At 35.1% G+C, this 16223-nt stretch overlaps 1 protein-coding gene across 1 annotated transcript in view; it reads right to left on the reverse strand.

The window, feature by feature from the left end:
- The window catches only part of ces2b (carboxylesterase 2b), a 66926-nt gene that overhangs the window by 11839 nt on the left and 38864 nt on the right, over window positions 1-16223 (reverse strand). The window contains exons 20-32 of the mRNA XM_021470705.3: window positions 14544-14690; window positions 13777-13854; window positions 11131-11278; window positions 10890-11039; window positions 10637-10709; window positions 9908-10068; window positions 8764-8953; window positions 8537-8678; window positions 8322-8455; window positions 6319-6472; window positions 6129-6233; window positions 5948-6049; window positions 1363-1506 (exon numbers count right to left, since the gene is read on the reverse strand). Coding sequence (XP_021326380.1) covers window positions 1363-1506; window positions 5948-6049; window positions 6129-6233; window positions 6319-6472; window positions 8322-8455; window positions 8537-8678; window positions 8764-8953; window positions 9908-10068; window positions 10637-10709; window positions 10890-11039; window positions 11131-11278; window positions 13777-13854; window positions 14544-14690 — 1728 coding nt within the window. The remainder of the gene's footprint in view (window positions 1-1362; window positions 1507-5947; window positions 6050-6128; window positions 6234-6318; window positions 6473-8321; window positions 8456-8536; window positions 8679-8763; window positions 8954-9907; window positions 10069-10636; window positions 10710-10889; window positions 11040-11130; window positions 11279-13776; window positions 13855-14543; window positions 14691-16223) is intronic.

Consider the following 16223-nt stretch of genomic DNA (forward strand, 5'->3'; position numbering starts at 1 on the left):
TAAATGTCACTTTAAGCTGTATAGAAGTGTCTTGAAAAATATCTAGTCAAATATTATTTACTGTCATCATGGCAAAGATAAAACGAATCAGTTATTAAAGATGAGTTATTAAAACTATTATGTTTAGAAATGTGTTGAAAGAATCTTCTCTCCTTTAAACAGAATTTGGGGGGAAAAAATTACGGGTGCTAATAATTGAGGGGGGCTAATAATTCTGACTTCAACTGTGTGTGAAAAGCTAGTGAAAGAATACTAACAATTTTATGTTTTTTAAATTATATTTTAAGGCACTCATATACAGTTGAAGTCAGAATTATAAGCCCCCCAATTTCTGTTTAATGGAGGGAAGATTGTTTCAACACATTTTTAAGCATAGTAGTTTTAAAATCCTATTTCTAATAACTTATTTATTTTATCTTTGCCACGATGACAGTAAATATTATTTTACTTGATATTTTTCAAGACACTTCCATACAGCCTAAAGTGACATTTAAAGGCTTAACTAGGTTAATAAGGTGAACTAGGCAGGTTAGGGTAATTAGGCAAGTTACTCTATAACGATGGTTTGTTCTGTAGACTATCGAAAAAAAAAATAAGCTTAAAGGGGGTTGTAAATTTGTTTACAAAAATAGTTTTAAAAAAATTCAAAACTGCTTTTATTCTAGCCAAAATAAAACAAATAAGACCTTTTTTAAAAGAAAAAATATTATCAGACAAACTGTGAAAATTTCCTTGCTCTTTTAAATACAATTTGGGAAATATTTAAAAAAGAATAAAAAAATCAAAAGGGGGCTTCAACTGTATAAATAACATTTATAAATAAATATAATATACACTATAACGATGGCTACGCAGTGGTGCAGTGGGTAGTACTGTCGCCTCACAGCAAGAGGTCGCTGGGTCGGCTCAGTTGGTGTTTCTGTGTGGAGTTTTCTGTGTGGAGTTTGCATGTTCTCCCTGCGTTCGTGTGGGTTTCCGGGTGCTCCAGTTTCCCCCACAGTCCAAAGACATGTGGTACAGGTGAATTGGGTAGGCTAAATTGTCCGTAGTGTATGAGCGTGAATGAGAGTATATGGATGTTTCCAAGAGATGGGTTGCAGCTGGAAGGGCATCCACCACATAGAATGTATGCTGGATAAGTTGGCGGTTACTTTCGCTGTGGTGACCCCAGACTAATAAAGGGACTAAGCCGAAAAAAAAAATGAATGAATGAATGAAAATATACTATAAATAAATAAACAATATTTGGCTCTTCAATTTAGTAAAAAAATGTATTAAAATAAATACAAAAATGTAAAAATATATATCAATTAAGAGTATTAAAAAATAACACTTGTATCCATTTGAATATAATATACTTACTTCAGCCAACAAGAAGCCAAACTCATCATTGTTAATGCCGTTGATGAGAGGAACTTTACTAAACTCTTGTTTCTCAACAATCTCCTCGATGGGTTTGGGAAGGAAATAAGAATCTACAGCAACGGAGAAGTGCATCATCTGGAACTGCAAACACAATGCAAACATTCACACAATTAATTGCTAACATCAATCACAGGAAATACACAAATAGTACATGTATTCGTGCTAAACATTATAAGTACACTCCACTAGACTTATAGTGCACATCCGGTCCAAAAATGACAATTAGGCATGGGCCTGATAAGATTCTGACGGTATGATAACCTTGGAAAAAACTATCACGGTATTGTGATTACTGCTCAAAAATAAGTTCTTTTTAAAGAACTGGTTATCTGGTTAAAACGCAACTTCTTTTCACCCATTAAACACAATATATTTTACCTTAAGAAACATTTCAAATATTTTGGACAAGTAGTTTTTGATGTGGAGGCAACGGTGTAGGATTGCACTTGACATTGGTGGCGATATTTAATGCTGCTATTATTTATGTAACTGTTATATATATATATATATATATATATATATATATATATATATATATATATATATATATATATATATATATATATATATATATATATATATATATATATATACACAATAAAATTTATTCAATTTTTGGCCTGTAGCCAAGGGGGGTTCTGGTGGTTCGAAAGACCAAAAGTTGGATTATTATTATCATTAAGTTTAAATTTTTTTATTATTTAAATGGTTAAATTCTGACTAAGGAAAGTTGAAAGTGCTGGCCAGTTGGTATTTGTCTGTAGGCTTCAGTGTTTAATTTAAACCAAGTTTTAACAGATTTCTAAAAAAAAAAAAAGTAATGATAGATTCATTGTATTTTAAAAATAAGCATAATTTCACATTTTTTATTTAAATTATTTATTTTTATTTTCATTATTTATATAACTGCAATATAAAACTTAGATTAAATACACATTTGTAAATAACCCTTAAAATAGTATGGTAAGCAATGTGACAGAATGGTTGGAAATATTATTTGGTACATCAAAAAGTGTGGTTATGATAATCATCCGACAAAAATTTGTTCTTAAAATGCAATATTTACACCTCATAATTAAATAGAAAATGAGGAAATTAACTGCAAGAAGATTCAGTTTTTCAGAAAAAAAAAAAAAAAAAAGGCACAGCCAATCAAAATGTGCATATGCGTTTTGGGGGTGGGGGTACTGGATATTATAGCTTTCTGCATGTCTAGGTTAGGGCAAAGCAGTGGCGCAGTAGGTAGTGCTGTCGCCTCACAGCAAGAAGGTCGCTGGTTTGAGCCTCGGCTCAGTTGCCGTTTCTGTGTAGTGTTTGCATGTTCTCCCTGTGTTCACGTGGGTTTCCTCCGGGTGCTCCGGTTTCCCCCACAGTTTCCCCAATTCACATGCGGTACATGCGGCTAAATTGTCCATGATGACTGTGTGTGTGTGGATGTTTCCCAGAGATGGGTTGCGGCTGGAAGGGCATCCGCGGCGTAAAAACTTGCTGGATAAGTTGGCGGTTCATTCTGCTGTGGCGACCCCGGATTAATGAAGGGACTAAGCCGACACGAAAATAAATGAATGTCTGTCTAGGTTAATGTTGACCATGCTTTTTTTTTTTAAGTGGATTGAATTATTGGTGGGGAAACTCCAATAGCTGGGACGCGTCCCCTCCATCCACCCTAAATCTACAATGCTGATGCCCTAAAAAACGAAATTAAATTATTGAAAAACATGTAAAAACAAAAAAAAAAAAAAAAGGTGTACACCTACCGGTATAACAGAAAACTTTAGCCATTTTCCAAACCGCAGTAAACCTTGAAACCAATTATCGCCCCATGCATAATGGCAATAACCTTTTGTTATATGGGTTGTTTTTAATCAAGTGTTTCTGGTGATGTGCGAATTTTAGATGGAGGGCAGGAAGTAAAAAACTAAATGGAGACATAGAGGAAAGTCCGTGTTTTTATGATTTATACCACATTTTAAAGGAGCTATAAATAGAAAATAAGCACATATGTTGGGCGTGATCCTTATATCATGAAGAGGGCAGAGTTTTCCACTGAATCTAAATATATTTGCCTGTCACTGATGCGGTACATACTGTATAAATACATTACATGAAAAATAATATAGTGTTTGGAAGCATAAGTACTTGAATTAAACTGTCATAGTGATTATATTGTTGTTGTGGTACAACACAACTGTAGTAATAAACAAATGATTCAATAGGCTTCAGTTTTCTACGCTATAATCACAATGCACCACAGTTTACACTAACAACACAGTGTTTACTACAGTTTATCAGTTTACTATTCTGTAGCATTCATTAACTATGAGTTGTACACATTACTATGGGGCTCAAAAACAAGTTTATTATAAATTACTATTGTTTTCCCCTCATGCGGGCATCTTCCAGACATCACGAAATAACAGATGAAAGCATACAAAAGTGTGGACGCATAGTCGATATTATTATTTATTTATTTATTTTAAGGGGGAAAAGGTGCTCCACAATAATAACCGTCAGGTTTTGTCGCAAGGGTTGCATTTCTTTTTTTGTTCTGTCCATGAACTTAACATTAACAAACATTCACTGATGCTGCGCATCTCGATGTTCACGTTACAGATGTTTATTCTGCCAATAAACATTTGGATTATTGCAAAACAAGACGGCGATTACATGGCAGGGTACGTTATTGATATTCTCCTGGATTTTGTATAAGTGTGGTGGTGTTTGTATTTTTTTTTTTTACACATTAACATATTAATACGCATAGCTAGGCCTGTATATAATCTTTATTGGTGCTGTCAAACGAATTGTACACATGGAAGTATTGAATAAATGTTTATTACCTGCCGCCTTTTCTTCTGTTTTTCAGCCAGTTTCTTGAACTTTCCCTTATTTATGTGCTAAAATTTCTGGAAGTCTATAAAATCTCGGCAGTTCTTATATTGGCCGATTTAAACGATTATAAACAACATAAAACAGAAGCATTTTGATGTTCTGATCGTGATTACTATGTAGAAGAACCACTTCCTGCCCTCTATCTGAGTTTCGTGCCTCAATGGCGTCATGTGAAAACAACCTATATAGAAAACAATGTCAGATTTCTGACCGAGATCCCTCATTCGTCTTTAATACTAGTTATAAATGACCCAGTTGCTAGTTTTGTGATGAACAATTCATCTGTGCATGGCATACAGAAAAAAAATAGTTTGCTCTTCTAATCTGAAACTAAAATCCAAAAATGCACTTCCTGTTTTCAGTTAAATTCTTAGATTATGTCTGTCTGAGGAATTGGGTGTGGCTAACACATTTAACCATGCCCCTCCAACTTTCAGTTTCACAACAAACAGAAATGGTGAGGGGGTGGAATCTGTTATGCTGTGTTCACGCCAGACGCGGAACGCGTGGATAAATCGAGTTATTCGTGCGTAAATAGCCACGTGAACATTTGAATTTACTCGCTTCATTCGCGTGTCAAACCCCGCTTCATTCGTGCGTCAAATCCGCTTCAATCGCGTGTCAAATTCACTTCAGAACAGACGCGGATTCGCGTGATGGGCAGGGCTTCTGTCTGCCCGGTGACTAGCTTCATAGCTAAATGGCTAACATGGATTTTATGAAGAAAATAACAGTGTTAATGTGCTTTATGAAGACTGAAAAACAGCGTAAATACGTTTAGGGTCCTGTCTGAGTCCACTACATCCTTTCATAGGTGCATCCAGCTCTGTGAGCTCATAAACTCCTTCAGAAACTGAACCTGGATGACGGAGACTTTCAGCGGTGCTTCTGACTGAGCCAAGCCCAGTTTGATGACTTGTTGTCGGTGTCGTCTGGAGGATTTCCCCCGGGACACCATCAACAGGTTCTACGTCACAATCACGCCCCCACAAGAGCAAGCTTCTGATTGGTTAACGCGGCGCGAATGTCCGCTGAAGTTCAGATTTTCGAACTGGAGAGATTTGCGCGAAACGCTCGTTAAGCACGTCAAACGCGCAAAACGCTCAATTCGCCCCACGCCATTCGCGCGTATCGCGCTATTCGCACCGCGCAATTCACGTCATTTGAGCCACGCCATTCGCGCGTATAGCGCTGCAGGATGTCTATTTGCACGTATCGCGCCGCAGGATGTCTATTTGCACGTATCGCGCCGCAGGATGTCTATTTGCGCGTTTGCATTGACTTAACATGTAAATCACTCGCGCTTGATGCGCGTTCAGCGTCTGGTGTGAACCCAGCATCAAGGTTGTAAGAAAGAGCAAAGATTCACCAAGAGGCGACACTGTAGTGCGATTTGGGAAACAGCCACTAGATGTCGCTAGTGTCACGAATAAAAAAAACAACTGTTAGGGCCCTATCATACACCCCACGCAATGTGGCGCAATGCGCGACACAATTGTTGCTTGCTAATTTCAGCTTGGCGCAAGAGTTGTTTTGACTTTTTTGCGCCACGCTGTTTAAATAGCAAATGCATTTGCGCTCGTATGTGCATATGTCTTTCTCATGTGGATTTTAACAAATTATTTCCAACCTTTTTAGCACATTCCAGAGCCTCCTCTTCAGACCAGTGCATAATGCAGTCGACAATCTTTGCTGAACTGCTGCTGTCACAGTTGCATTGTTTGGCTGCAGTCTAAAATAAAAATCAACACGAGACCTTGATTTAAACAATAACATGTTGAAAATACACAAATACGAAAATATATACCTACCTGGGCTCTCTGAAAAGGATCAGCCATGACTAAACCATCCCAGAAGGCAGTTCCACTTTCTGCAATGGCGCGATGAAACAGTCCAGACGCCAGCGGGGAAAGAATCTTAAAGACATAACAATTTTGAACATGAATCAATGATTCTAGATTAATGATTTAGACTAATTAAGATACAAATAAAGACAAATACCAGCGTGGATACACTGATTCCTCCAGCAGACTCTCCAAAGATGGTCACTGATCCAGGATCTCCACCGAAGCTGTGGATGTTCTCCTGAACCCACTGAAGGGCAGCTACTTGATCCAGAAAACCATAGTTTCCTGGCGCATGCTCGTCTCCGGTGCTACAAAAAAAAAAAAAAATGTATTAATAAAAATAAAAATCATAAATAAAATAAAATAAAATAATCTAGATCTCTAATTAAAACGGGTAAAAATAAATAACAAAGTAAAGCTTAAATTGAGTACACGAGTGATGCAGCAAAATGATACATGAAACCCCCATTCCACAATAAACGTTTCATTTTTCACCATTTTGTAAAGAAATCTAATGATTAATTTTAGCTTTACAAATATAAACATTTACATTTGTAACAATTTTAGATTAAAATACAAACAATGATAATCAAAAACATGTATTTATTTGTGATTTGAATAAGTTATAATGAAATAAAGAGTAAAATACTTAACAATATGTAAAGGAGAATTTTTACACGCTGTCTGGAATACTTGCTTCAGATTCAGCTTCAGTTGCGACATTCAAAGTATGTTATTCCACGATAACAGCTGCTAAATAACGCAGGCTCATCTGGGAATTTCTAATCACCTTGATCATCAGTGACAAAGTTTACATCCAAATACATAGATCCACATTTATATGTTTCTGCTTGTCAACACTGTTTTGGACTGTTTTGACTTTTTGGAACCACCGTAAATAAATAATACGTAGGTCAGTATCGTTCAATCAGATTCCTTTGTCAGTCTTACTTTTTGACTGTTTGCTGCAATCTTCATTCCTTTATTTATTTTCTTTTCAGCTTAGTCTCTTTATTAATCCGGGGTCGCCACAGCAAAATAAACCGCCAACTTATCCAGCACATTTTTACCGCAGCGGATGCCCTTCCAGCCGCAACCCGTCTCTGGGATACATCAACACACTCTCATTCACACTCATACACTTTGGACAATTTATCCTACCTAATTCACCTGTACTGCAGGTCTTTGGACTGTGGGGGGAAACCGGAGCACCCGAAGGAAACCTATGCGAACGCAGGGAGAACATGAAAAACTCCACACAGAAGCGCCAACTGACACAGCCAAGGCTCGAACCAGTGAACTAGCGAACCAGCGGGGTGGGGGAGTTGGTGGCGAGGGGTAAGTGAGTAGGGTGGGGGGGGGATTAGGGGTGTGGGGGTTTGCATGTGTGAGGGGGCAATCAGTAAGTGAAGAGCTGGGAGGCGTGAGATGCGGGTTGAAAAGGGGCAGGCCAAATTCACGTTGTAGGCCAAATTGTGAATGCGTACCTTGGCTCTAAGGGTCAAACAACAAAAAAAAAATAAGATCAAGAATCTTGGGGTTCTGTAGTCAGATCTGAGATTCAGTAGTCATGTCAAAGTAGTAACTAAATCAGCATACTATCATCTTAAAAACATTGCATGAATCAAATGCTTTGTTTCCAGTGAGGACTTGTTCATGCTTTTATCAGCAGTAGGGTGGATTACTGTAATGGACTCCTCACTGGCCTTTCCAGTCAGACAGTTGCAGCTCATCCAGAAAGCTGCAGTCAGGATTCTGACCAGAACCAGAAAATTAGAGCACATCACACCTGTCCTCAGGTCTTTACTCTGGCTCCCAGTTACATTCAGAATAGTTTTTAAAGTATTACTACTTGTCTATAAATCACTAAATGGCCTAGGACCTCAATATATTACGGATATGCTCATTGAATACAAACCTAATACACCACTCAGATATTTAGTCTGTGTTTTAATCACTTTTATCATTTGTTTTCATGTTCTTATACTTGTCTCTTTTTTCCTGTTTTTGTAAAGCACTTTAGAATTGCCATTGTGTATGAAATGTGCTATAGAAATAAACTTGCCTTGCCTCCCTCTTTGGGGGCAGTCATAAGGCTAAAATGACCCCTTAGTGAAAATGAGTTTGACATCCCTGTTTCTATAGTCTTTCACCCACCTTAAGAACCCCAGAAGACCCAATCTGTACTGAATGAGCACCACGACCACATCCTGATACGCAGCCAGAACAGAGCCATCATACATTGAAGCCGATCCAAGAGAGAGTCCTCCACCATGAATCCAAACCATGACCTGGTACACACAATGAAAAACATCTCAAGCTAAATTCCATGAGGACACTGAAATCACAACCAAAAAAACTCTTGAACTTACTGGTAACTTCTTGTCTCCTTGTCCAGGTTTAACTGGGGTGTAGATGTTAAGATACAGGCAATCCTCCGAGACCTCAGGAACCTCCACATCCATCGATAGAAACTCCAGTTCAGTTACAGTCATTTGCCTTTCCTGGAGGCACCTAAAGAAAACATGCTAGCTTTAGATAAGGGAATTGATTAAACAAAAACCTCTGAATTGAAATATGGTTGTGTGCATTTTCTTACATCCGTGGCTGTTTGGTGGCATCTCTAACTCCTTGCCATTTCTCTGCAGCCTGTGGTCGAGCAAGTCTCAGGGGTCCTACAGGCGGCTTGGCGAACGGCACACCTAGATAACTATTGACTATTGTGTCCTTGCCCTTCACAGTCAAGAAGGCACCTCTCAGAGATCCTAGTTTTGTTTCTACTACAGGTCCTGGAAAAAAATAGATTAAAAAAATGTAAAAATAAAATTTAACTTGACTTAAAGTGCCACTATTACAATTTTAAAATAATTCCTGATTTTGTTTTGGAGGTTTCCTGCAATAGTAGAACACCCATCTAAGAGCAAATAACACATTTATTTTCATAACAAACATTATAGACTCAGTTCTTTACACACAGTGTCTAAAACAGTTCGTTCAACTGTGTATGTTTTCTCTTTATTCAGCCTTTCCAAGACTCTACCCTGCTCTGATAGGTCAGTCTGTTGTGATTGGGCAACTGCCTAGAGCTCATTACCATATCTGTATAGAAGTTGGCTGTGGCATCATGGGATAGCATAGCATCCATTGGATGCACAATTTAGAACCTCGCCAAAAGTAGTAAGTCATCCAGATACCTCTCGCATTCTATTTTGTAAACACTATGAATTCAGACATACTACTCTGCTCACATAGTTTTAATTTTATATATAATTAAATTTAAATAAAATTATATGTATTTTAAAAATGTTTATAGAAAATAATAGAAGGCACAACACATTTATTATATATATATATATATATATATATATATATATATATATATATATATATATATAAATTTGTACATATATAATACATATATTTATAATAAATAAATAAATAAAGGTCCGGCCCAATTGGGAATAGATTTTCCTCCATGTGGCCCCTGAGCAAAAATGAGTTTGACACCCCTGCTTTAGAGGATATAGCAGGGACACTTTTTGTATCTCTGTGACCTAAAATTACAATTTTGACTGGCTTTTCTCAAAACATAAGCCATTATGTGCTTCATTTCTTGTATTTTGCTGTAAAAATATACAAAACACCTTCTTGATCTCATGAACCATTAGGCTCACAATAGTATTAATGGAAAAGAGCATTAAACAGTTCTTTATTATATACCAATTTCAAAACAGATCACTTGCCTTCCTTCCACTCTTTTATGATCTGCGGGAGTTTTTCGATCATGAAATGAAAGTGATTTCCCTTAAAGTTTTTGCTGGATTTCTGTTCCAGTCCAATACCAAGATACTCGGCTTCAGCTCCATATTTTGGCCACTCTACAAGGCCTGGACCATTCGGATTCCTGCCGTCGATGAAAAACAGGACAGACATTATAATGTGAAACTGTCATGTGGAATAATGTGCGGCCTGATTTGTGCAGTTTACTTGAACAAAAATGCGTATAAAGACATGGATGTGACTTAGTTATTACAACATTGAGGTGGTTTACGAAAACATGTGTGGTGTCCTTGTAATTAGAAATGCTTAAAACAAACGTAATGGTGTCTTTTGCCATTGAAAATTTTCCACAGGTTTCCAGTGAGGGTTGGGTTTAGGTGAAGGTCAATATAATAATCGATTTTTTTACAATACAAAACACATTATGCCTATGGAGCGTCCTTATAAACCACCAATACTAATCTTGGTGAGTTATAATTAACATAAATTATTTTGGTTTCTCTAAAACCACGGAAAATAGACAGTACAAAATATAAAAAGTTATTTATTTTGGCTAACCAAGATGAACTTGAGAATTTTCAAAAGTAAATGAATGTATTACATTATTTATATATAGAACAATATGTATATAGATCTACATTTTTCACCCTTAACCTATAAGAAACTGTAATATCACTAATGCCATCATTTACCCAGTGCGAGCAAAGTTTCCCCAGTAAGCCATGGTAGTTTTACAAAGTTCTTGTTCTTCCTTTGAGAGTTCACCTGCATTTTGAGGTACAAACAAGAAGATGTGGAGTTAGGAAGCTTAAAAGTGTAATCAAATCCCATTAGTCTCAATAATTTGACAGAGTTTCCTGAATATTACCATGAGAAAGCATTACGACTATGGTATTATAAAACATATTAATAACAAACCATTACTTAAGGTAATTTACACTGTACCTTCCACCTTTATGTGTCCATTTCCAAAGCAATAACCAAAAACAAATAAAAGTTCATCTCCATGATCACATCCAACAAAGCTGGGTCTTTTGTTTTGAAATATATAGGCAGGATGCTGGAATTCATACATGTACACTGGTGCACCAGTATCTATTAAGGGGGAAAAAAGTATTTAAATAAAGAAAACTTTGGCATAACCATTTTTTTATTTATAAATGTGCGTAAAAACGGTGAACTTTACCTCTGTGGTAATTCGCTAATTTGCGAGCTGGGAGGTTGAAAAAGAAGTCCCCCACTATTTCTCGAAAACCATCTCGGATTTTGATCTTGTCAGTGGTTGCGCCCAGATATTCTTTTAAAACAATCTCAGCAAGTCCTGGATCCTGAAGCTAAAAAATATATAAATACGAAAAAAATAAGATTTTTTTAAAACTCACTATATCAATAATTTACAATTAAGTAAGTTATTTTTAAAATAAATATTTAAGTCAATATGTTTTTACTTCATATATTAAATATTTCCATTAACTTTGAAAGATTATGTGCATTTTAGTTTCATTTATATTGAATGAAATCTGATGTGGTCAATTCTGTGAATGCTGGGGGTGACCTGTACCTCAGCCCTTACGAACTAATAGGCATGATCTAAATGATCCTTTTACAATAGCTGTAAGCCTTTTGAGTTCTTAATGTGTACAAGCCAAACAACTGATAAGATGGTCCTGTTGAGCTTAGTTAACACAGAGTGATTTGTTTGTAGCTAGTATAAATGTCAGTCTCACAGACAATACTTTGGATTAAGTTACTTGAAGACAGACGGGTTAACATCGATGCTGAGGAACTATACTATTCGCTGCCTTCAACAAAGTCTTATCTCCATAAGAACTTTGGTCAGCTTTCTTATTTTATGTATGAGAATGGTTAAGCCAAATACAGCAAATTCTAACAATTTGGCGAGCCAGCCAGGAGCGTTTAAGCCAAATACAGCTGAATCTAACAACTTCTAGGACTTCCATTGTTTAGTAACAAACATCAGTCTGCTTATATACATTTGATGTTCAGAAGTAAAACAAATATATAGTGAGATATATGTTAGCAAGACTGAAATTACAATACGTGCTGTTATCTTCTTACATTAACATTTTAGTTCAGTTGCATTTACATTGAATGAAATCTGATGTGGTCAATTCTGTGTATGCTGGGGGTGAACTGTGCCTCTACCCCTACAAACTAATAGGTGTAATCTAAATGGGTAATTCTAAATTCTCAATAGGTACAAGCCGAACAACAGCTGAAACATCTGATAAGATGGTCATGTTGAGCTAAGTAAACACAGAATGGATTGTTTGGAGATGGTATAAAGTTCTCACAGACAATACTTTAGGAAAAGTTACTTGAAGACAGACGGGTTAACATCGATGCTGAGGAACTGTACTATTCACTGCCTTTAACAAAGCCTTTTCTCCATAAGAACTTTGGTCAACTTTCTTATTTGATGTATGAGAATGGTTCAGCAAAATACAGCAAACTCGAACAATTTGACGAGCCAATGTAGGAACAAAGGAATTTATTTTTATTACATATGTGTCTTTATTTTTTATTAGAAAAATGGTTAGACTAACAACATATTAATCAATCTTTTTCTGTTGTATAATAGCACATTTGACCTGACACACTTCCTCTTTTTTTACTGTGCTGCATACTTTTTAGAAGAACTGCTGACTAGTGGAAAAAGCAGAATGAGAACAAATTAAGGTTTGTTCAAGACTGCTGTCTGGACATGTCACAAGTTGTCATGATCTTTGTAGAAGTTGTGAAATATATTAAAAATGTACATAATTGTTCAGTTCTGTATGCAGAGAAGGGTTGCAGAAAGAGGAAGTATGTCTAGGGGTTACAAAGAGCCAAAGGACTGCAGAATGACTGATAAGTGACGTTAAACCAAAACTCCACCTGTTAAGATCAGTTGTGTATATATGCTGGAGTCAGGAAATGGATGTTAGTTGTGAACCTCTTGAATGTAATTCTTGTATTGCATTGGGGTAACGTAACCCAGAGCTCTGTCATCGAATTATTCATTTGTATCTAATAAATTACTAATATTTTTGACATTGAAGAAAACACTCTCCACACCTTTTCTTATTGAACAAGCATGGAACTGGCTTGATATTCCAACACCAAACAGTAACGTTTAGGCCAAATACAGCTAAATCTAACAACTTCTTAGACTTCCATTGTTTTTTAATAAACTATCAGTCTGCTTATGAAGATTTGAAGTTCAGAAGTAAAACAAATAAAAGGATATATGTTAGCAGAACATAAATTACAATATGCAATGTTTTCTTACATTACCTGCAATGAACATATAAAGAGAACTAGACAACAAAACACTGCTGGACCATGACCAGGAATTGCCAAACATTTTAAATTAATTCTTGGGTTGTTCTAATCCTCTAAGACTTTAGTTAACCCTCTTTAGATTCAATTTAAATGAGGTATAGTTTCATGAAGGAACGAGGATTGCTTATTTTTCTGGCAAAAATACCAAATTAACAATACTTTTTTGAAATTAACATTTCATGCTTTACGGCGTAGGTGTCAATTTGTAGAGCGAAACAAATGCTCTGAAATTAAAAACAGATGATTAATTTATTGCTAATAGTTCCCAATAACCTTTCTTGGCCTTTGAAGTACAAATCATTTACTTTATTTAGGTATTTATTTAAAATATCTTCGACTGTATTCCAAAGGTTGAACGAATGTCTTCAGGGAACTGGAACATTCCCTTTGAATACATCTAATAATAATTGATAGGAGAAAAATAAACTTATTAAAAGTCATTGATTAGCACAATCTGATAATTAAAAAGATTAAAAACTTGTCTTACATCATAATTATATGTAGGCAAAAATGGCATGATCTGATCTTTGGTCATTCCATCTCTCCATCCTGGGGGTGCAATGAACTACAGAAAAAAATAGATCAATGACTTTGAATTTGTATTTGCATATATATTTGCACACACACACACACACACACACACACACACGCAAATATATATATAAATATATATATATATATATATATATATATATATATATAAATATATATATATATATATATATATATATATATATATATATATATATATATATATATATATATATATATATATATATATATATATATATATATATTAGGGCTGCACGATATTGGAAAATTCTGACATTGCAATATATATATACTGTGATATGAATACAATTTCACCACATGACCTGAATAGCTCTGTTTAATAAGAATTCAGGTACAGAAATAAAAAATAAATTACAATTAAAACAATTAAATGAAATAATTTGTATTAAAGTTACAAATGGTACAATTTCTTGTGCCTGAATGCTTAAACTCTCTTAATACGCTCGTACAGTCCCAGGCCTTAAATAAACAGATGTAAATGCTAAAACATTTGCTCCATAAAAATCTTCAATGACTAAGGCTCTTGGTCAAATCTAATCTCAATTCAACATTGCAGATCATGCAATGTGAATACTGCGGGTGTACAATGCGATAACGATGCTAAAATGATATATTGTGCAGCCCTATATATCATTTACATTTTTATTTAATAATTTATTTATAATAAGTTTTTCTCATTACTTCAGGTAGAGTGAATCCACCATCATCATCAGTAACTCCAGTCATCAAAGGCACTTTGCTAAACTCTTGAGACTGAAGAAGCTCATCCACAGATTTCGGAAGGAACTGCCCATCAACGGTCACTCCAAAACGAAGCAATACCTGCTCCTGTAAAATGAGCATGACATATGCAAAAACATAATTTAAAGTTAATAATTCAAACTGTATTTTTACCTACAATGAAAGTCAATGGTAATTATCAGAATCTCAGACACCAATATTTCTCAAAAGATCTTCCTTTGAGTTCAACAAAAAAAATAAACTAATATGTTTAGGCATTTTTAAAAGAGTTTGATTTCGATAGTACTTTTAAATTTGCAGTACATTTCAGTTTTATTTTAGTTCATTTAATTAATGTTTTGGTTAGTTTTAGTTTAGTTTTATTAAGTGAACACATTTCTGTTTAGTTCTTATATATTTTGTTTCAGTTTTAGGCTTTAGTTATTCAGGTTTAGCAGAGTTTTTAACTCGTTAACACTTCAACACCTGCCACTGTTTCTAGTAGCCTCAGTCAAGCACATGATTATATAAAAAACAGTTTCTTCATTTACAAAAAAAGTAAACGAGGCATGATTAACTACATAACTTTAATATGAAGACATTTGTTTAAATTCTTCACAAGTTTCACTTTTATTTGTTTGGTTTTGGATTCAGTGTTTGTTCAAAGAATTATTTTATTTTTATTATTATGTTAAAAGTTAACTTAAAGGAGGCCTATTATGGCCCATTTACATGATGTAAAATAATTCTCTGATGTACTTTTTGGATTGTGAATGTGAAGTTTCAACTCAAAATACTACACAAATAATTTTTTAGAACTCTTTGAAACTGCCTCTTTTAGACTTTGGTCCAAATTGCGCCATTTTGGTGACTGTTACTTTAAATTCAAATGAGATTTTGAGTGATCTTTTCAAAAGAGGGCGGGGCTACAAATGTGTTAGCACAGTGGCAGATTCAAAACAGGACTAATGTCAGGAGGATGTCAATAAAAATTAATGTCAATCAAAATTTTGGAAGTGTGATTATTTTATATATATATATATATATATATATATATATATATATATATATATATATATATATATATATATATATATATATATATATATATACACATACATACACACTCACTTTATTAGGTACACCTGTCCAACTGCTTGCTAATGCAAATTTCTAATCAGCCAATCACATGGCAGCAACTCAAAGTATTTAGGCATGTAGACATGGTCAAGACGATCTGCTGAAGCTCAAACTGAGCACCAGAATGGGGAAGAAAAGTGATTTAAGGGACTTTGAACGTGGCATGATTGTTGGTGCCAGAAGGACTGGTCCGAGTATTTCAGAAACTGCTGATCTACTGGGATTTTCACGCACAATCATCTCTAGTGTTTACAGAAAATGGTCCAAAAAAGAGAAAATATCCAGTGAGCAGCAGTTCTGTGGACGCAAATGCCTTGTTGATGCCCGAGGAGAATGGCCAGACTGGTTCCAGCTGATAGAAAGGCAACAGTAACTCTTATAATTTTTGAAAATGATGATTTATTTGCTAATTATTATTTTATTTGTGTTTTTCAGTGACTCGTGTTATTTTCGATTAGTGTTTTTACAATTTTATTTCAGTTAACGGAAATATTTTTCGAT

This window comes from Danio rerio, chromosome 25, assembly GCF_049306965.1.
Source record: "Danio rerio strain Tuebingen ecotype United States chromosome 25, GRCz12tu, whole genome shotgun sequence".
NCBI lineage: Eukaryota > Metazoa > Chordata > Actinopteri > Cypriniformes > Danionidae > Danio > Danio rerio.